The 21,141-nt window shown below is 47.0% G+C and overlaps 1 protein-coding gene across 1 annotated transcript in view; it reads right to left on the bottom strand.

Moving 5' to 3' along the window:
- The window catches only part of LOC140723359 (uncharacterized), a 40,321-nt gene extending 21,635 nt beyond the window's left edge, over positions 1 to 18,686 (bottom strand). Inside the window, exons 1-5 of the mRNA XM_073037941.1 lie at positions 18,648 to 18,686; positions 11,335 to 11,475; positions 9,053 to 9,286; positions 7,500 to 7,522; positions 7,294 to 7,412 (exon numbers count right to left, since the gene is read on the bottom strand). Of these exons, the coding sequence (XP_072894042.1) occupies positions 7,294 to 7,412; positions 7,500 to 7,522; positions 9,053 to 9,286; positions 11,335 to 11,475; positions 18,648 to 18,686 (556 nt within the window). The remainder of the gene's footprint in view (positions 1 to 7,293; positions 7,413 to 7,499; positions 7,523 to 9,052; positions 9,287 to 11,334; positions 11,476 to 18,647) is intronic.
- Positions 18,687 to 21,141: the final 2,455 nt, after the last annotated feature.

The raw sequence follows: 21,141 nt of genomic DNA, 5'->3' as shown, positions 1-21,141 counted from the left end.
TATCATTTCTTACCAATAAAGCCACGCCATCCCCTCTGCCTACCTGCCTATCCTTCCAATACACCGTGTATCCTTGGACGTTCAGCTCTCAGAGACATGCATCCTTTAGCCACGTCTCAGTGATGGCCACAAAATTATACCTGCCAATCTGTAGCTGTACGACAAGATCATCCACCTTATTCCTTATGCTGTGTGTATTTAAGTATAACACCTTAATTCCAGTATTTGATACTTTTTGATTTGATTGCACTGCAACTCATCCCAGTGGCTGCAAATTTGCCCCATCACCTGCCTGTCTTTCCTGACATCTTTACTGCTCAGTATCTTAGATTTATTTCTGTTTTACCCTCCTCTACTCTATCATTCCGGTTTCCCATCCCCCTGCCAAATTAGTTTAAACCCTCCCTAACAGCTCTATTAAACATTCCCGCTATGGTTCAGGTGAAACCCGTCCTTTTTGAACAGGTAATACTTCTCCCGAAGAGATCCCAATGATCCAAGAATCTGAAGCCCTGCCCCCTGCACCAGTCTCTCAGCCACGCATTCATCAGCCTGATCCTACTATTCTTGCCCTCGCTAGCACGTGGCACAGGTAGCAATCCTGAGATTACTACCGTGGAGGTCCTGCTTCTCAGCTTCATTCCTAACTCCCGGAAATCTCTCTTCAGGAGCTCCTCCCTTTCCTCTCTATGTCATTGGTACCCAGCATGTACCAAGACAGCTGGCTGCTCGCCCTCTCCCTTCAGAATATTCTGGACCCGATCCGAGACATCCCGTACCCTGGCACCCGGGAGGCAGCACACCATGCGGGTATCTCTACCAGGCTCACAGAATCTCCTGTCTGTTCCCCTGACTATGGAATCCCCTATGACTACCGCATTCCTCTTCTCCCTCCTTCCCTCCTGCACAACAGCGCCAGGCTCAGTGCCAGAGATCCGGTCACCGTGGCCGTCCCCTGTCAGGTCATCTCCCTCAACAGCATCCAAAACGATATACTTGTTGCTGAGGGGGGCAGCCACAGGGGTGCTCTCAACTATCCGGGCATTTCCTGGCACTACCCTTCCCTCTCCTGAGATTCACCCAGTTTTCTGACCCCTGTAGCCTAGGGATGACTACCTCCCTGTAGCTCCTGTCTATCACCTCTTCATTTTCTCTAATAAGCAGTAGGTCATCAAGCTGCAGCTCCAGATCCCTAACACGGTCTCCGAGGAGCTGAATCTCGGTTCACCTGGTGCAGATGTGGCTATCAGGGAGGCTGGAGGTCTCCCAGGATTCCCACATCTGACACCCTGAACAAAGCACTAACCCTGCAGACATGCTACCTAATTCTACAGGAATGAAACAAAGAAACTACTCACCCACTTTCTTCACCAAACACACGAACTTTTTAAACCGTTAGCTAATGTTCCCTGCTGTTCCCCCGTCCGTCCGGGCCGATTTGCCAAGGGGAAAAAAAGAGTCGGTGCCTCGCTCTCGTCTCTTCCCGTTACCGCCTAAGCCCGTTGAGCCAAAGCCCTACACTCTGCTGCCACCCACTCCGCTGCCCGCTGTATAGGGTGGTCATCTTTTTAAACTCTCTGCGCTGTCCTGCGCAGTCTCGCCGTTCTTGTTCGCAAAGTTTTTTTTTAAACTGCCTTCCTTCAGAATTTAGCTCCCACGCCGCCCTTCTTGTCCCAATCTAAAAAAACACCTTCAGTCCTGTATTCATCGGCCTATTCCACACTGTCCACATGAAATTCAGCAAGGCCTTTGATGTCGATGATAGACCACACTTGGAGCATTGTCTGCATTTCCGGTTCCCGAATATGGGGAGGATGTCATTACACTGGACAGGAGGCTTCAGGAGGATGTTATCTGGACTGGGGGCGTGGGTTAAAAGCAGAGAGTGGATAAGCTTGGGCTATTCAGCTGTAGTGTCGGATGTTCAGGTATGACCCCTTATCAAGGTAAATAATTCATAAGGAGCTTAAATAACATTTCTTTTTACAAGAAATGGGAGTACAGAACCAGAGGCCTCAGATTGAAAGTGAGACGGGAAATTTTTATGAGTGGTCTATCGGGTAACATTCTCACAGAGAGGGAGGTTGGTAAATGGAATTTGCCCTCAGATGCTGTGGAAACAGGTAAAAATAAAATATTTTAAAATAAATTTGGGCAGGTACACAGATGGGAAATGGTTAGAGGGATGGGAGGTGGCAAACACACACAAATGGGCCATGCTCAAGAAGACATCTTAGTCTTGCAGATTGATGAAGTGGGCCGTGGGTTCAAGATCCGTCAAACCCTCCCAGATCATCCTCCCGAGGAATCTCACCCCGGAGTCTGTCTGTGAAGTGTTGATGTGACGTCACGTCAGAGGGCAGCTCAGTGCCACAGAACAGACAGACTGGGTAAGGACGGCAGATTTCAATCCTAAATGGGAATTTGTTCCTACTTCTGTGGCCGTGTGTCACACTCTGATAGTATATCCGTGTGTGTGTGTGTGTGTGTGTGTGTGTGTGTGTGTGTGTGTGTGTGTGTGTGTGTGTGTGTGTGTGTGTGTGTGTGTGTGTGTGTGTGTGTGTGTATGTGTGTGTGTGTGTGTGTGTGTGTGTTGTTTGTGATAAATATCTGTGTGTGTGTGTGTGTGTGTGTGTGTTGATTGTGATAAATATCCGTGTGGTGTGTATACACATTGAAGGAGAGTGTGCACATTGAAGAATTTGTATGTTACAGTGTGTCATCACATGTCTGGTGTGTGTTAACAATGTGTCACACGTGATTGAGTTGTTTAAATGAATAAATGACTGTCTCTGAAGAGATTGGTTACCAGGTTACTGAGGGAATTAACAACGTACATTGCTGAGGCTGTGACTACAATCTGCCAATCCTTCCTGTGTATGTGTGTGAGGGAGCTTTGCCAGGCCGGTTATGCTGTGTGTGCTTCTCCCGAGATGAAATCTTGACCCACGTCAATGCTTGTTGGTGTGTCCGAGCTCATTCTCACAAAGCTTCAATGTAGTGGTCTGATCACCATAAGACACAGGAGCAGAATTAGGCCATTTGCCTATCGAGTCTGCTCCGCCATTCAATCATGGCTGATCCCTTTTTTTCCCTCCTCAGCCCCACTCCCTGGCCTTCTCCCCGTAACCTTTGATGCTGTGTCCAATCTAGAACCTATCAAGCTCTGCCTTAAATACACACAACAAGTTCCACAAATTCACCAGCTGCTGGCTCAAGTTTCTCCGCATCTGTGAGTACAGACACAGAGCTTTCAAACGTTCCTTGTATGATAACCCTTTCATTCCTGGAATCATCTTTATGAAATGAATCCGTTGCAATGCCAGCACATCTTTTCTTAGATGAGGAGCCCAAAACCTTTGATGCTGTTAAATCTGGAATCTATCAAGCTCTGCCTGAAATACATCCAACACGTTCCACAAATTCACCAGCCGCTGGCTCAAATTTCTCCGCATGTTTTAAATAGACGCCCCTCTATCTTGAGGCTGTGCCCTCTTGTCCTAAACTCCACCGCCATGGGAAAGATCCTTTCCACATCTACTCTGTCTAGAACTTTCAACATTCGAAAGGTTTCAATGAGATCCCCCCTCATCTTTCTAAATTCCAGTGAGTACAGACACAGAGCTATCAAATGTTCCTCGTATGATAACCCTTTCATTCCTGGAATCATCCTTATGAAATGAATCCTATCCAATGCCAGCACATCTTTTCTTAGATGAGGAGCCCAAAATTGTTCACAATACTCAAGGTGAGGCTTCACCAGTGCCTTATAAAGCCTCAGCATCACATCCCTGCTCTTGGATTGGATGCTAACATTGGATTTGCCTTCCTCACCACTGACTCTACCTGCAAGTTAACCTTTAGGGTGTTCTGTAGAATGACTGCTAAGTCCATTTTCATCTCAGCTTTTTGGTTTTCTCCCCATTTGAAAAAAAAAATCTGCACATTATTTCTACGACCAAAGCGCATGACCATGTATTTTCCAACATTGTATATCATTTGCCACTTTCTTTCCCATTCTCCCCATTCAAGTCCTTGTCCAGCCTAACTGTTTCCTCAACACTACCAGCCCCTCCACCAACCTTCGTATCATCTGCAAACTTGGAAACAAAGCCATCTACTCCAGGACAAGAGGGTATGACTTCATGATTGAAGGACTTCCTTTTAGAACTGAGATGCGGAGAAATTACTTTAGTCAGCGGGTGGAAAATCTGTGGAATTTGTTATCACAAGTGGCTGTTGAGGCCAAGTCATATTTAAGTCAGAGATATATAGGTTCTTGATTAGCCAGGACATCAAAGGGTATGGGGTGAAAGCAGGGGAGTGGGGACAACTGGAAGAATTGGATCTGCCCATGAATGAATGGTGGAGCAGACTCGATGGGCCAAATGGCCTACTTCTGCTCCTATATCTTATCGTCTATTCCATCTGCTAAATCTTGATATACAGCTTAAAATGATGGTGTCCTAACACTGACCCCTGTGGAACACGAGTCACTGGCAGCCAACCAGAAAAGGATCCCTTTACTCTCATTTTCTGTTCCCTACCAATCAGCCAATGTTCTAACCATGCCTGTAACTTTTCTGTAATACCATGGCCTCTTAACCTGATTACCACCTTCATATGTGGCACCTTGTCAAAGGCCTTCTGAGATTCCAAATATACAACATCCACTGCATCCCCTTTATCGATCCTGCTTGTAATCTACTGAAACAATCCCAACAATTTTATCAGGCAGGATATTCCATTATTGAATATTTAGTTTATCTGCCATCTCTTTATCCTGTGTTATTATATATCCGGCCTCATTTTCTGGCGGTCCTATGTTCACACTCATCTCTGTTTGATTTTTTTTTACAAAACTTGAAAAGCAATTTGATATTGTTTGCTAACTTGTTTTACAAAGACAGGTGTATAAAAATGGCCCGAAGGATCTTTGGAGAGCAGAGTCACCCCAACCACAACCTGTACCAGTTGCTACCATCCGGGATACGGTACCGCAGCATAAAAGCCAGGAGCAATAGGCTCCGGGACAGCTTCTTCAACCATGCCATCAGACTGATTAACTCGTGTGGACACAACTGTATTTCTATGTTATATTAACCAGCCTGTTGTACATACTATTCATCATAAATTACTATAGATAGCACATTGCACATTTAGATGGAGACATAACGTAAAGATATTTAATCCTCATGTATATGAAGGACGTAAGTAATAAAGTCAATTCAATTCAAATCAATTTCTTGTTTATTTTTCCCCTCCCAATAATTATTTTAGTTCCTCTCTGTAGATATTTAAAAGCTTCCCAATCCTCTGTCTTCCTACTAATGTTTTGCTTAGTTGTATGCCCTCTCTTTTGCCTTTACAATAACTTGTCTTCCCTTGTCAGCCACGGTTTTACTATTTTGCCATTTGAGTATTTATTTATTTATGGAATACATCTATCCTTCACCTTCCCCATTTTCCCAGAACCTGACACCATTTCTGCTCTGCTCTCATCCCTGCCAGCATCTCCTTCCAATTTGCTTTGGCCAACTCCTCTCTCAGACCACTGTAATTTCTTTCTCTTCTCTGAAATACTACAATGTCAGACTTTACTTTCTCCTTATCAAATTTCAAGTTGAACTCATTCATGTTGTGAGCACTGCTTCCTAAGGGTTCTTTTAACTACTCACCTCTGGTTCAATACATAACACCCAATCCAGTAGAGCTGTTCCCCGAGTAGGCTCAACGACAAACTGCTCTAGAAAGCCATCACATTGCATTCAACAAACTCACTCTCTTGAGATCCTTTACCAACCTGATTTTCCCAATTGACCTGCATGTTGAAATCTCCCAAGATTATCGTAACATTGTCCTTTTCATCAGCCTTTTCTATTTCCAGCTGTAATCTTTGGGCCTCAACTCACTGACTGTTGGGAGGCCTGTATATGACTGCTGTCCGTGTCATTTTTACTTTTGCAGTTCCTTACCTCAACCCACAAGATTCAACATCTTCCAATCCTATGTCACATCGAGCTGCTGATTTACAAGCAGAGCCACACCACCCCATCAACCTTCCTTCCTTCCTCCGATACATTGTGTAACCTTGGACATTCAGCTCCCAACTACAACCATCCTTCAGCCACGATTCCGTGATGGCCACAACATCATACCTGACAATCGGTAATAGTGCAACAAGATCATCCACCTTATTTCTCATACTCCATGCATTGAGATATAACACTTTGTGTACTGTATCTGCTACCCTTTTTAATTCTGCATCCCTAATGCACTGATACTCACTCTGCTGGCTGCAATTTTCTCCTCTCATCTGTCCGCCCTATCTGACAGTCTGACTGCACGCTATCTTTGCATTTTTACCATCAGTCCTATCCCTTCACTCCACTTCCAACCCCCCACCAAATTAGTTTAAATCCTACCCAACAGGTCTATGAAACATCTCTCACCGAGAATATTGTTCTCCCTCGGGTCGAGGTGTGACCCATCCCTTTTGAGCAGGTCATTCCTCCACCAGATGAGATCCCGATGATCCAAGAACCTGAATCCCTGTTCCCAGCACCATCTTCTTAGCCATGTTTATCTGTCAAATTATCCTGTTTCTACCCTCACCAGCACGTGGCACAGGCAGCAATCCAGAAATTACAACCCTGGGGGTACTGCTTCTGAGCTTTCTACCAAGCTCTCCAAATTCTTTTCAGGACCTCTTTGTTTTTACTTCCTATGTAATTGGTCCCAAAATGCAACAAGTTATCTGGCTGTTTTCCCTCCCTCTCTAAATGCTGCAGACACGATCTGAGACGTCCCTGACCCTGGCACCTGGGAGGCAACATAGCATTCAGATGTTCCCCTCATGTCTGTTTCCCGAAAGATTGTGTCCCCTATCACTGCTGCTCCCCTCTTCTCCCTCTAACAACAGTGAGAGTTGCCGATCCAGAAGGGGGAAGACCTGCGTCAATCAGACACTGGACTCACAGGGCACAAAAAGGACGTGTATTTTCCTGACAATCCCAGTAACCACACTGATACCCGCTTTTATTCCCTGCAATACCATGAAATATGTATTAATTTCCCAACTCCTGTGGCAGGATTTGTGACCCTGTGCTGGTGTGATCAGGGGTCTGACATCTCCAGCTAACCATGTGACAGTGATGCCTCCCAGTCGGTGCCATTGATGTGGAATAAGCTTCAGTTCCCCTTCAGCCTATTGTTACAGCCAATCTTTGCCTCAAATTATAACTTAACTGGACAAGTCATAAACAAGGAAAACTGAATCTTTGTAAGTTTTACCTCGCTTAATAGCATCAAGTTTTTCTCTCAGTCCTGTGTTCAACAAATAGGGATGATAGAATTTTCCAACCGGTAGGGCTTCATCTGTCACTGACAATTCCTGGACATCGTCACTGATTCTGTAAATATTAAACTGCTGGTGATAAACTGGAATTTTGAAGTATTTTACAAATCCATACAGGGTTTCAGTAAAGAGCATGTCCTACCTCCTGTTCCGACGAGATTCCTCCTGAAATAAATAAAAGCACAAATCTGATTAGACTTGGACTTACTTTCCACATCCTGAATTTCATCCAAATCATTACAAGGTGCTGAAAATTCCCACTCCCACAGTCACAAACACACACTAGCAATACAGAACCACGGGGTAAATTACAGGGAAAGTTTCTGAAAGTTGGACCATTACTGAGAGGATGAAACTTACGGGAAAGACAGGACAGGCTGTGCATTACCATCTGGATAAGGCGTCAGAATGATAAAATGGAACAATTTAAGATTAGTGATGGATTTGCTTGCGCGAAGGTGGAAAAAGTACCTCATTGTGGCGAACACGAAAGGACACAGGTGCTTGGAAGTAGTACGGAGGAAATGTCGGGTAAGTGTTTTGGAATGGGTGGAATGAGCTGCCGGCAAGGAAGGTGAAGGCGGATGCGATAGGGTCTTTCAAGAGAATCCTACATAGGTACATGGAGCTTAGAAAAATAGAAAGCTGTGGGTGACTCGAGGTAATTTCTAAAGTAAGTCGATGTTCGACACAGCATTGTGGGCCAAAGAGACTGTATTGTGCTGTAGGTTTTCTTTGTTTCTATGTTTCTATTTATGGGGAGACCTTCAGTCAAAGATAAAATGCCAGGTGGTTTTTAGTAAATCCCACAAGAAATTTAGTGAAGAGGATGTGGAACTCAGTGCCACAGAAGTGGTTGAAATGGAACAGCAGAGATTGAATGTAATGGGGAGGCTGGATAAACACGTGAGGGACCAGGGAGTTCGGGGCACTGTTGCTGGGTGTGGTGAGGAGGTGGCAGGAGGCTTGTGCAGAGGGGAAATTGATAGAAGATGGACCGAATGGCCTGCTCATGACGGAGAATGGGACACAATCCCATGTAAAACTTATCCGAAAAAGTAGAGACAGTGAAAGTTTCTGTAATTTGATGGAAACGAGATATAGAGGAAAAGTCTGATGTGTGGGTCACATTCTTTGTTCTCACTGATGGACAGAGAGACCCTCACAGCCACCGCACCAGACACACTCACAGCCTGTGACTGGAACTTGGTGTTAATGGGAGTTTTAGAGGATATTTAATGCGGTAATTAAGGACACAGTCAGCAGCTCTGTGTTATGATCAGAGTAAATCATTTCAGAAAAGATTACATTCTGTCCTGGGATGTACAGAAGTTGTGGAAGTCCAGTTTTTGGACAACAACAACCCTGAATAGTTGCATCAATTGTCTGTGAGAAACAGTTTACTGCCATTTGTAAATGCTGTGTGTAGGAGCAACGCATCTGTTTTCTGTCTGCATATCTTCTGTTGACCGATTAATTGCAGTTTAATTATGCTGAAATTTCATCGCTTAAATATTGTATGTTGCTGATAAACAACATACTGGAGGTTCATCATGCAAGGAGAACACTCTGTGTAAGGTCACCAGCAGTGGCAATTGATTTGGTAGAATTGGCCTCTGTGCTGTGTTCATTTCAAATATACCACTGTTCATTTAGTTCAATTTGACAGAAATAAATTGAAATATAATCCCTCACCTTGAGAAACATCACACTGTCTTTTTGATCCATCTGTTCCTTTAACTTTAAGATTTCCTCCAGAATAATCCTTACACTCTCTAGAATCTTAAGAAGAATTATCTCCATTGGGTTGAGAATCCTCTTCTCTTCTTCCCTGAGATCCCTGAGTAAGCTCTGCTCTTTCTCAGTGATAATCTGGCGCAGTTCAGCAAACTGGGGTGTGATGTGGGTCTGAACGCTGCATGACTGTTTCTATCGAATGAAAGGTGAAGATTAGTTTACTGCATTGCTGTGTTGTATTTCCTTATGACATAAACGTTACCATTCGGTCCATTGGGGTCCATACTACTGAGACATTCCCGTCAACCCCTTTCCCTCACGTTTTCCTGAAACCTATTCTCACTTATTGACCCATAAACTCCCATCTGATTCACACACACCCTCCCCACCTTTGCAGGGTTAATTGTCATTAACCATTCATCCGGCATGTCCTTGGAATGTGTCTGAAACTGTCATGGTCACAGGGAGAGCATGCAAACTCCACACAGACAGCAGCAGAGTTCAGGATCGAACCCAGGTCACTGGAGCTGCGATACTCTGCTATTCTGCATTAACTGGAGCAAAACTCGACAGTAATATCAGAAATTCCGCTCAGGAAGCCTCCCCTGAACTCCGGAAATCTTCTCTTTCTGTTGCTGCTCCTTTTCCTGGAAGTCTGATTTCTTTTTTGTGAGAGAGTCTAAGGAAGATTCTAGCTGATCCTGGAAGTCAGAGAGTGAAGGAAATTGAAACAAAGATGCATCAAAAGAAACAGGTTATCAAACCCGATTATCACACAAAATGCCGGAGGAACTCAGTGAGTCAGGCAGCATCTATTCAGGGGAAATAAACAGTCGGTGTTTCGGGATGAGACACTTCATTAGGACTGGGAAGGAATGGGACAGGAGCCAGAATAAAAAGGTTGGGGATGAGAACCAGCTGACAGGTGACGGGTGAGACAACGTGAGGGGGAACGTGGGGGAGGGTGATGAAGTGAGAAACTGAGAGGGGACAGGTGGATGAGGTAAAGGGCTGGAGAAGAAGGAATCTAATACGAGAGGACAATCGACCATGTAAGAAACGGGAGGAACTGGGCTGTTTGCGGCCCTGAATGGTGACGAGGGAGGAGGTTAGGAGTCAGGTGTAGCACTTGTCCCGCTTGCAGGTAACATTGCCAGGAGGGAGATCAGTGGGTAGGAGCGAGTGGGTAATGGAGTTATAGTACGTAATGGACAATCCTTACAGAGCGCGGAGAGTTGTGGGGAGGGGTGGGTCTGGGCTGTTGGAGGGAGAGATGTATTTGGTGGTAGAATCCCGTTGGAGATGGCGGAAGTTGCGGGGAATGATGTGTTCGATGTGAAGGCTCCTGTGGTCTCAGGCAGAAGAATGGAGGATAGAGTGAAGATCAAATTCGGGTTAGTTTTACCTTGTAGATTTTAACAGCTTCTTTAATCGGCATGAAGCGGTGCTCTCTGTGTTCCTGCGCGTCTCTACAGACCAGACAGATCAGTGTCTTGTCCGTTTCACAAAACAGCTTCAGTTCTTCCTCATGTTCCTCGCAGTGACGTTTACTTTCCTTCCCTTTCGGGCTCAGGCTTAGATTCCGAACTTTTTGTGTCAGATTTGCTAAGGCCCGGTTCACCCTGAGGGTGCGGTCAGTAAACACCTCTCTACATTCCGGGCAGGAGTTTCTCTGCTCCCTTTCCCAACACTGTGTGATACAAGAGCGACAGAAGTTGTGTCCGCACTCCAGTATAACCGGATCGGTGAAGAAATCCAGGCAAACGGGACAAATTGCCTCCTCGCTCAAACTCTCGACCTGTCCTTTCGAAGCCATGTTAACTCGCAGCACTTCCTGATTCAGAATGCTTTCACTTTCGGGGAGGGGCTGATCCCCTGCAGTACCGCAATTGTCCACTACGCGCGCTGCAGACTCAGAGAGTGAACATTATGTTGCTGTCTGAGGGAAGGGATTGTATCTATATCAGTGAGGGATCAGAAACAGATTAAGCATGTCGGAACAGTCTCAGGGAATGAACATTCTGCTGCTGGATGTGTTCAATGGGAAGTAATAGTGGTAATTTCCGTCGCAGGGTGGGATCAGCAACACATTAAACAGATCAGAACAGAAATGAAAATTCGGCCGTGGACTGTCTGAGCCCGGCTCCGAAAGGAGCGGCGTTGGGCCTGGGGTTTGCAACCTCATCCCAAAAAGTGGCAGTGCACAGAAATGTCAAATGAACCGCCAAAGGCCTCATCACTGGGATCGGAAGGAACTTCCTCTGGAAGACGATTGAAGTCGTGCGGAGAAAGGAGAAGCCACAGGGCCGGTAACCTTCGCCCTGGACAGGGGACTCTGACGAGCTGCTGTTGGCGGCCTGTGTCCCGGTAGGCGTGATGGGCTAAAGAGGAAGCAGAACAGAAATAAAGCCGGAGAGAAGAGCCTGGTTCAGTCTGAGGCAGGACTGAAAGGGACAAGTTCTGAAAAGAGAGGCACAAGAAACTGCAGATGCTGGAATCTCGAGTAACAAACTCGAGGGGCTGAGCGGGTCAGGCAGCATCTTTGGAGAGAAATGTAAAATCGACTTTCAGGTCGAGATCCTTCAGCTGGACTGTCTGAACTCGAAATCTCGATTGCCATTTCCCTCAGTCTAAGGGTAGATAAATCTCCCGGACCAGATGGAATGCACCCTCGTGTTCTGAAGGAAGGATCTGTGGAGATTGCGGAGGCATTAGCAATTTCCCTCTCCCCAGGTAAGGTTTGGCACGATGATCAAAGTAGTTCATCGCCCCGTTGATAAACAGACACAAGGTGTTGGATTCGGCCCGGTGCATCCCGGGTGGATCCTCCCAACCACTGAGCACATCGACATGAAACGCTGTCGGAGTAGAGCAGCATCCATCATCAGAGATGCTCACCACCCAGGCCAGGCTCTTTTCTCGCTGCTGAAATCGGGTATAAGGTACAAGAGCCTCAGGACTCGCACAACCAGATTCAGGAACAGTTACTACCCCTCAACCATCAGGCTCAGGAACAACACAGGATAACTACACTCACTTACCGTCCATTGAGATGCTCCCACAACCAATCATCGTAACAAAATGAGTGAAATCGGAGGTGGTTTGACTGAGACTGATCGCATTGGGCCTGTCTCAGAATTAGAGAAGTAAAAGGGACAGGCTCAATCTCACAGGATATTGACAGGGTTGGGGCAGGAACAGCAGGACTTGTTCAAGTATATAAAAATACAGGTGAGAGCAGATACAGGACAGATAGAAAATGATGCTGGAGAAATTGTAATGGGAGATAAGGAGATGGCTGAGGAACTGAACGAGTATTTGCATCAGTCCTCACTGAGGAAGATATCAGCAGTATACCGGACACTCAAGGGTGTCAGGGAAGAGAAGTGTGCGCAGTCACAATTACAACAGAGAAAGTACTCAGGAGGCTGAATAGTCTCAGGGTAGATAAATGTCCTGGACCAGATGGAATGCACCCTCGTGTTCTGAAGGAAGTATCTGTGGAGATCGCGGAGGCATTAGCAAAGATCTTTCAAAAGTCACTAGATTCTGGACTGGTTCCGGAGGACTCTGCTATTTAAGAAGGGGGCAAGGAAGCAAAAAGAAAATCATAGACTTGTTAGGTTGACATCGGTGGTTGGGAAGTTGTTGGAGTCGATTGTCAAGGATGAGGTTACGGAGTACCTGGAGACATATGACAAGATAGGCAGAACTCAGCATGGTTTCCTTGAAGGAAAATCCTGCCTGACAAACCTAGTGCAATTTTTTGAGGAAATTACAAGTAGGCTAGACAAGGGAGATGCAGTGGATGTTGTGTATTTGGATTTTCAGAAGGCCTTTGACAAGGTGCCGCATATGAGGCTGCTAAACAAGATAAGAGCCCATGGAATTACGGGAAAGTTACATATGCGGATAGAGGGTTGGCTGATTGGCAGGAAACAGAGAGTGGGAATAAAGGATCCCATTCTGGTTGGCTGCTGGTTACCAGTGGTTTTCCACAGGGGTCCGTGTTGGGGCCGCTTCTTTTTATGTTATATATCAACGATTTGGATTATGGAATAGATGGCTTTGTGGCTAAGTTTGCTGATGATACAAAGATAGGTGGAGGGGACAGTAGTGCTGAGGAAACAGAGAGTCTGCAGAGAGACTTGGATAGATTGGGAGAATGGGCAAAGAAGTGGCAAATGAAATACAATGTTGAAAAGTGTATGGTCATGCACGTTGGTAGAAGAAATAAACGGGCAGACTATTATTTAAATGGAGAGAGAACTCAAAGTTCTGAGATGCAACGGGACTTGGGAGTTCTCGAGCAGGATACCCTTAAGGCTAACCTCCAGGTTGAGCCGGTGGTGAAGAAGGCGTATGCAATGCTGGCATTCATTTCTAGAGGAATAGAGTATAGGAGCAGGGATGTGATGTTGGGGCTCTATAAGGAACGGGTAAGACCTCACTTGGAATACTGTGTGCAGTTTTGGGCTCCTTATTTAAGAAAGAATTTGCTGACGTTGGAGAAGGTTCAGAGAAGGTTCACTGGAATGATTCCGGGAATGAGAGGGTTAACATATGTGGAACATTTGACCGCTCTTGGACTGTACTCCGTGGAGTTTAGAACAATGAGAGGGAACCTCACAGAAACATTTCGAATGTTGAAAGGCATGGACAGAGTGGATATGGCAAAGTTGTTTCCCATTATGGGGGAGTCTAGTACGAGAGAGCATGACTTGAGGATTGAAGGGCGCCCATTCAGAACTGAGATGCGAAGAATTTTTATTAGCCAGAGGGTGGTGAATCTGTGGAATTTGTTGCACAGCCTCAGGGTAGGGGGACCCCTTTCATAACAGAGATGCGGAGAAATGTCTAGATAAGGTGTGGTGAATTTGTGGAATTCGTAGCCACATGCAGCTGTGGAGGCCGGGTCGTTGGGTGTCATTAAGGCGGAGATTGATAGGTTCCTGATTGGACATGACAGCAAAGGCTACGGGGAGAAGCCGGGAACTGGGGATGAGGAGGGAAAAAGGATCATCCGTGATCGAATGGCGGAGCAGACTCGATGGGCTAGGCGGCTTAATTCTGCTCCTGTGTCTTATGGTTTTATGTTCTGAGTGAAGGGCAGAACAGGCGCAATGGGCCGAATAGCCACGCCTCCTCCTGTTTCTTATTTTATAAAACACGAGTTCCGCTTTGCGCCTTGTTCTCCCTTGGCCTTCAGCCTGTGGATTGAGCAGGGGAGCGGTGAGAGCTCCGGAGATCCATCAGCAGCCGCTGCGGTTATTTCATGTTCCTGTTATTTATTGCTAATTATTTATATTTGTATTTACACAGTTTATTGTCTTCCGCACTCTGGCTAATCATTCACAGATCCAGTTATAGTTACTATTCTGTCGATCTTCTCTGTGTCCGCAGCAAAATGCTTCTCGGGGTTGTATGTGGTGAGTTATCCGTACTCTGATAATAAAATTTACCCTGAAGTTTGAGTTTCGGGGAAATTCCTTCCATTCTGAGAGCAAACTGTGACTGACATCTCCAGCTTCCGGTAGCAGCCCGTCAGTCACACTCACAGCCAATCAGCGGCATCGCTGGGAGAGTCTTGCTCATATTGGTTGAGGAGTGTCAGTGGGCGGGATGCTGAATGTTCGGAGCGGTCCGAGGTTTGGAGCTGAGAGCGAGTGGACCCGGGGAGAGGCCGGAGATTGGGAGCTACATTTCGGGTAAAGGTTGCAACACCGGCCGGGTGAATCCTTCCCATGACGGAGATTCCGTGAGATGTTTCAGCTGCACGGAGGGTGCCCGGTCTTTTCCCGCCAAGAATCAGGGGCCTGTTGTCGGGAGTTTTCTGTCAGACCAGTTTCCTGCTGCTGGGAGCCCGGATCTGACCCGCAGCGGCTGGTGATGGATCTCCGGTGCTCTCACCGCTCCCCTGGGTAATCGGACGTGCTGAAGGCCAAGGGAGAACAAGGTGTAAAGGTAAATTCGTGCTTTCGAAAATAAGAAACTGCAGCAGGCGTGGCCATTCGGCCCCTTGCCCCTGTTCAGCCTTTCACTCCGATCATGGCTGATCTTTGACCTCAGCGACACTTTCTTGCAACGTTCCCATCTTCGCTGAGCCCTTCAATATTCCTTGTGAATTTAGAAACCTTGTGGGGAAAAAAATCCAAAGATTTGCCACACTCTAAGTCCTGTCAGATGACATCGGATTCTGAGTCTGTGACCCCTTATTCAACACCCAGTGAAGAAAAACACCATTCCTGCCCCACCCTGTCAATACCCTGTGAGACTGTCTGTCTCAGTCAGACCACCTCTTATTTCTCTAATTTTGAGACAGGCCCAGTCAAAGTGTAATCTCTCTGAGGACACTACCTCCCCCCCCAAAGCAATCTCTGAAACCTTCTCTTCATTCCCTTCATCCCACAGGCTGACTCCGGGAGGGAGACCAGACCTGTGCACAGTGTTCCATGTACGCTCTCACCAGGACCCCATATACCTTCAGAGGAGATCTTTATTCTTCTATTCAAACCTTCCTTCCCATTCAATGCTCTTTATTTAATATCGAACTCAAACAGTGCACAGACACAACACAGCCTCGGCCATGAATTTAAAGGGCAGGTGTTGCAACAGTTTGAGCTTCATACCGGGGGCCACGGAGCAAGCAGGGTGTCACAAAGGGAGGAATGTGGGAGTGTTGTATGTCTGAGCCCAGCTGTGTGTGTTTGTGTATCAGAATCAGGTTTAATATCACCGGCACATGTGGTGAAATTTATTGTTTTGTGACAGCAGTACATTGCAATACATAATAATAAACGTATAAATCACAATAAGTATTTACAAAAGTAAATTCAAAACGTATTGCAAAACCGGAGGGAAAATACAGAGGAAATGTTCTTGAGTTCATTGTCCATTCAGAAATCTGATGGAAGAGGGAATGTGTCCTGAATGTGTCCTGGATGCTGTGGAGTCCAGTGCCCATGAAGGAGCTGGCTGAGTTTACAACTTTCTGCAGCATTTTCCGATCCTGTGCAGTGGCCTCTCCATACCAGGCAGTGAAGGAACCAGTTAGAATGCTCTCCACAGTACATCTGTGGAAATCTGCAAGTGTCTTTAGTGACAGACCGATTCCCCTCAATCTCCGAATGAAATATAGCCGATGTTGTGCCTTCATTGTAACTGCATCAATATGTTGTGCCCAGGATAGTTCCTCAGAAATGTTGACAGGCAGGAAATGGAAACTGCTCACCCTTTTCACTTCTGATCCCTCGATGAGGACTGGTGTGTGTTCCCTCGAGTTCCCCTTCCTGAATCCACAATCAATTCCTTTGTCTTCATGATGTTGAGTGCAAGGTTGTTGCAGTGACGCCACTCAACTTGCTGATCTATCTCACTCCTGTACTCCTCCTCGTCACCATCTGAAATTCCAGCAACGATAGTTGTGTCATCAGCAAGTTTACAGATGAGCCTAGCCACACAGACATGGTGTAGAGAGAGTAGAGCAGTTGGCTGAGCACGCATCGTTGAGGTGTGCCAGTGTTGATTGTCAGCAAGGAGGAGATGTTATTTCTGATCCACACAGACTGGAGTCTCCTGGTGAGGATCCAGGTGCAGAAGGAGGTACAGAGGCCCAGGTTTTGGAGCTTGTTGATTACAATTGAGGGTCTGATTGTGTTGAACGCTGAGCTGTAATCATCAGCCTGACTTGTATATTGCTATTGTCCAGGTGATCTAAGGCTGAGTGGAGAGCCAGTGAGATTGCATCTGCTGTAGGTATATTGTGGCGATCGGCAAATTGCAGTGGGTCCAGGTCCATGCACAGACCGGAGTTGAGTCTAGTCATGACCAACCTCTCAAAGCACTTCATCACAGTAGATGTGAGCGCCACTGGGTGATAGTCATGGAGGCAGTTCACCCTGTTCTTTTTGGGCACCAGTATGATTGTCACCAGAGTGTGTGTGTGTGTGTGTGTGTGTGTGTGTGTGTGTGTGTGTGTGTGTGTGTGTGTGTGTGTGTGTGTGTGTGTGTGTGTGTGTGTGTGTGTGTGTGTGTGTGTGTGTGTGTGTGTGTGTGTGTGTGTGTGTGTGTGTGTGTGTGTGTGTGTGTGTGTCCCTTTAACTGTACAATTTAAAATCTACAAAGTAAATTTATTATCAAAGTTTAAGCATGTCATCATGCACAATCCTGGTTTCATATTTTTGGGGAAAATTCAGGAAATCCAAGAGCCATAATAGAATCACTGACAGACTGACCCCAACAGGACGGACTAAAAACTTAATGCAAAAGACAATAAACTGTGAATATAAAGGAAATAACAATAATAAATAAATGAGAAATAAAGATGAAGAACATGAGATGAAGGGTCCTGGAAAGTGAGTCCAGAGGTTGTGGGAACGGTTCAGTGAAGGGGTTACTGAATTTCGGTGAAGTTATGCCCTCTGGTTCGAGAGCCTAATGGTTCAGGGGTAGTCGCTGTTTCTGACCTGGTGGTGTGGGCCTGAGGATCCTGCACCCTCTTCCAGATGGCTGCAGTGAGAAGAGAGCATGTCCTTGTTGGTGTGTGTCCTTCCTAATGGATGCTGCTTTCCTGTGACAGCACTCCACAGAGATGTGCTCGGTGGAGGGGAGGGTTTTACCCGTGATGTACTGGGACATATCCACTACTTTGTGTAGGATTTTCCTTTCAAGGGTTTGCTGTTTCCATACCAGGCCACGATGCAGCTACTCTCCACCGCACATCTGTAGATGTTTGTCAAAGTTTTATGTCATGCTGCAGCTTTGCAAACTTCAAAGGAAGGAGAGGCACTGCCGTGCTTTCTTCGTAATTGCACTGAGATTAGATTATGAGGACACTCAGTCCGTTTATTGTCACCTTGGAAATTTTCACCTTTTATTGTTTTACAACATTGAGACAGAGTGGATTTAGATTTGTTTTATTCACACTGATCAACAGAAATAAAAACTCTCTTGTGTCAATGTGAAAATAGATCACCAAAAAGGGAAAAAATTAATTACAAATATAAAATAGAAAATAATATAATTCAATACAATCTGTATCATTGGACATGAAGCTCCCAGCTATAATCTTCCTTCGGCCACCATTCAGTGATGCCCACAATGCCAATCTGTAACTGAGACACAAGTTCATCTCCCTTACTCCATGTATTGCACACATTCAAATATAAAACCTTCAGTTCCGTATTCATCACCTTTCTCATTTTCTCGCCCTTTTGCATTGAAACTCATCCCGCCCACTGAAATGTTGCCCTATCGTCAGCCTCTCGATGGTGGCAGTCTCACTACACACTGCCGCTGTTTGAAAACTAACAACATTCTCCTCAGCCCTATCAGTCCAGTTCAGATCTGCTGCCAAATTAGTTTAAAACCTCTCGGACAGCTGTAGCAATCCTACCCGCATGGATATCAGCAGACACTGACCCTCCCCACCCCCTGAGTTCTGGTGTAAACAGTCCCTGTTGTACAGGTCCTATGTTCACTAATGATCCCGGACCCTGCCCCTCCGCACCAGTTTCACAGCCACACTGTCATCTGTCAATCATCCTGTTCTTACCTTCACTGGCACGTGGCTCAGGCAGAATCGAGGGATCATTACACCTGAGGTCCTGCGTTTCACTGTTCTACTTCAGTCCCTAACATATCTATTGCGATATGCACAAATATTTCTGGTGGCCACAGTTGCCGGCTCCTTCTGCTCATCTCCCCTGTGTGATCAATTGGAGACCCCTCAGAGGTCATTGAAGTAGCTGCAGACGTCCAACAGCGGCCTCGATAACCACCTGCTGAGGCTCCCTCTGCATCGGCTGTTGTTCCCACGCCCGGAGGGGCCGGGACGGAATGGCTCCCTGAATTAACACCTGTTAGCCGGGAACAGACACGGCAGATAACAAAATCAAAGGGAATAAGATCTGAGCCAGCAGATAGATCTTTCGGGGAAATTTCAGACAGTTTCCCGGAATAATGGTGAGAGATATTCCAATTTCAAAGCCCTGGACCCCAGTGAGATGTGGAGACTGATTAGTAATGCTTCTGACCCGCTAGAAAAACCAATGGCGTTCCATAATTGGCTCACACAGACTTGCCAAACTCTCCAGACCCTGACCGGGGACTTGTGCCACTCCTCAGGGTTATATATGGAAACTCTCGGGCAGGGACAGGGAGTGGGTTCCCCTTTCCAGACCCTGCCCGGGGACTTGTCTGCACTCCTCAGGGTTATATATGGAACCTCTCGGACAGGGACAGGGAGTGGGTTCCCCTTTCCAGACCCTGCCCAGGGACTTGTGCCAATCCTCAGCGTTATATATGGAACCTCTCGGACAGGGACAGGGAGTGGGTTCCCCTTTCCAGACCCTGCCCGGGGACTTGTCTGCACTCCTCAGGGTTATATATGGAACCTCTCGGACAGGGACAGGGAGTGGGTTCCCCTTTCCAGACCCTGCCCAGGGACTTGTGCCACTCCTCAGGGTTATATATGGAACCTCTCGGACAGTGACAGGGAGTGGGTTCCCCTTTCCAGACCCTGCCCGAAGACTTGTGCCGCTCCTCAGGGTTATATATGGAACTTCTCGGACAGGGACAGGCGGTGGGTTCCCCTTTCCAGACCCTGCCCGGGGACTTGTGCCACTCCTCAGGGTTATATATGGAACCTCTCGGACAGGGACAGGGAGTGGGTTCCCCTTTCCAGGCCCTGCCCGGGGACTTGTGCCACTCCTCAGGGTTATATATTTAACCTCTCAGACTGGGTCAGGGAGTGGGTTCCCCTTTCCGGACCCTGCCCGGGGACTTGTGCCACTCCTCAGGGTTATATATTTAACCTCTCAGACTGGGTCAGGGAGTGGGTTCCCCTTTCCGGACCCTGCCCGGGGACTTGTGCCACTCCTCAGGATTATATATGGAACCTCTCGGAAAGGGACAGGGAGTGGGTTCCCCTTTCCAGACCCTGCCTGGGGACTTGTGCCACTCCTCAGGGTTATATATGGAACCTCTCGGGCAGGGAACGGGAGTGGGTTCCCCTTTCCAGACCCTGCCCGGGGACTTGTGCCACTCCTCTGGGTTACATATGGATACCTCTCGGACAGGGACAGGGAGTGGGTTCCCCTTTCCAGACCCTGCCCGGGGACGTGCCACTCCTCGGGGTTATATATGGAACCTCTCGGGCAGGGACAGGGAGTGGGTTCCCCTTTCCAGACCCTGCCCGGGGACTTGTGCCACTCCTCAGGGTTACATATGGAACCTCTCGGGCAGGGACAGGGAGTGGGTTCCCCTTTCCAGACCCTGCCCGGGGACGTGCCACTCCTCAGGGTTATATATGGAACCTCTCGGGCAGGGACAGGGAGTGGGTTCCCCTTTCCAGACCCTGCCCGGGGACTTGTACCACTCCTCAGGGTTATATATGGACTTAAATCTCTTTAAATGGACTGTGGAAAAGCGAGAGTGTGCACAGAGAACCGGTAGTGAGGAGATGGAGTTCGGGTCCCGACGATGAACCCAGAACAGGTGGCAGGATCGTGCGGACGGTACAGATGAAGGGGACACTTGGCTAAGGACAGAAACGGGGTTTGTAGAAAGAGGGGACATTGGGTCAGAGATTATCGCTCTGCAATCACTGACAAGAATAATAAGGGGCAGGAAGAGAGCCAGGATCACAGTAATACTTGGCAGAGTACCACATTTACTCTCCACAATCCCTTTGGTCCCGGATAGGGCAGGCCAGAGGGGACGGATCACAGTGATACTCGACAGAGTACCACATTTACTCTGCACAATCCCTTTGGTCCCGGATAGGACAGGCCAGAGGGGACGGTGATACAGGCAGCTGTGATCAGGCTCGCCACACGGGCAGGCTCTTTTCTCACTGCTGTAATCAGGTAGAAAGTACGAGAGCCTCAGGACTCGCCCCACCAGGGTCAGGAACAGTTACTACCCCTCAACCATCAGGCTGTGGAACAATACAGGATAGCTGCACTCACCTGCTGTCCATAGAGATGCTCCCACAACAAATCATCATACTGGGACTGTCTCCAAATGAGTGAAATAAGAGGTGGTTG

This window comes from Hemitrygon akajei, unplaced genomic scaffold, assembly GCF_048418815.1.
Source record: "Hemitrygon akajei unplaced genomic scaffold, sHemAka1.3 Scf000110, whole genome shotgun sequence".
NCBI classification, from domain to species: domain Eukaryota; kingdom Metazoa; phylum Chordata; class Chondrichthyes; order Myliobatiformes; family Dasyatidae; genus Hemitrygon; species Hemitrygon akajei.
This window is presented reverse-complemented; position numbering and strand designations above follow the sequence as displayed.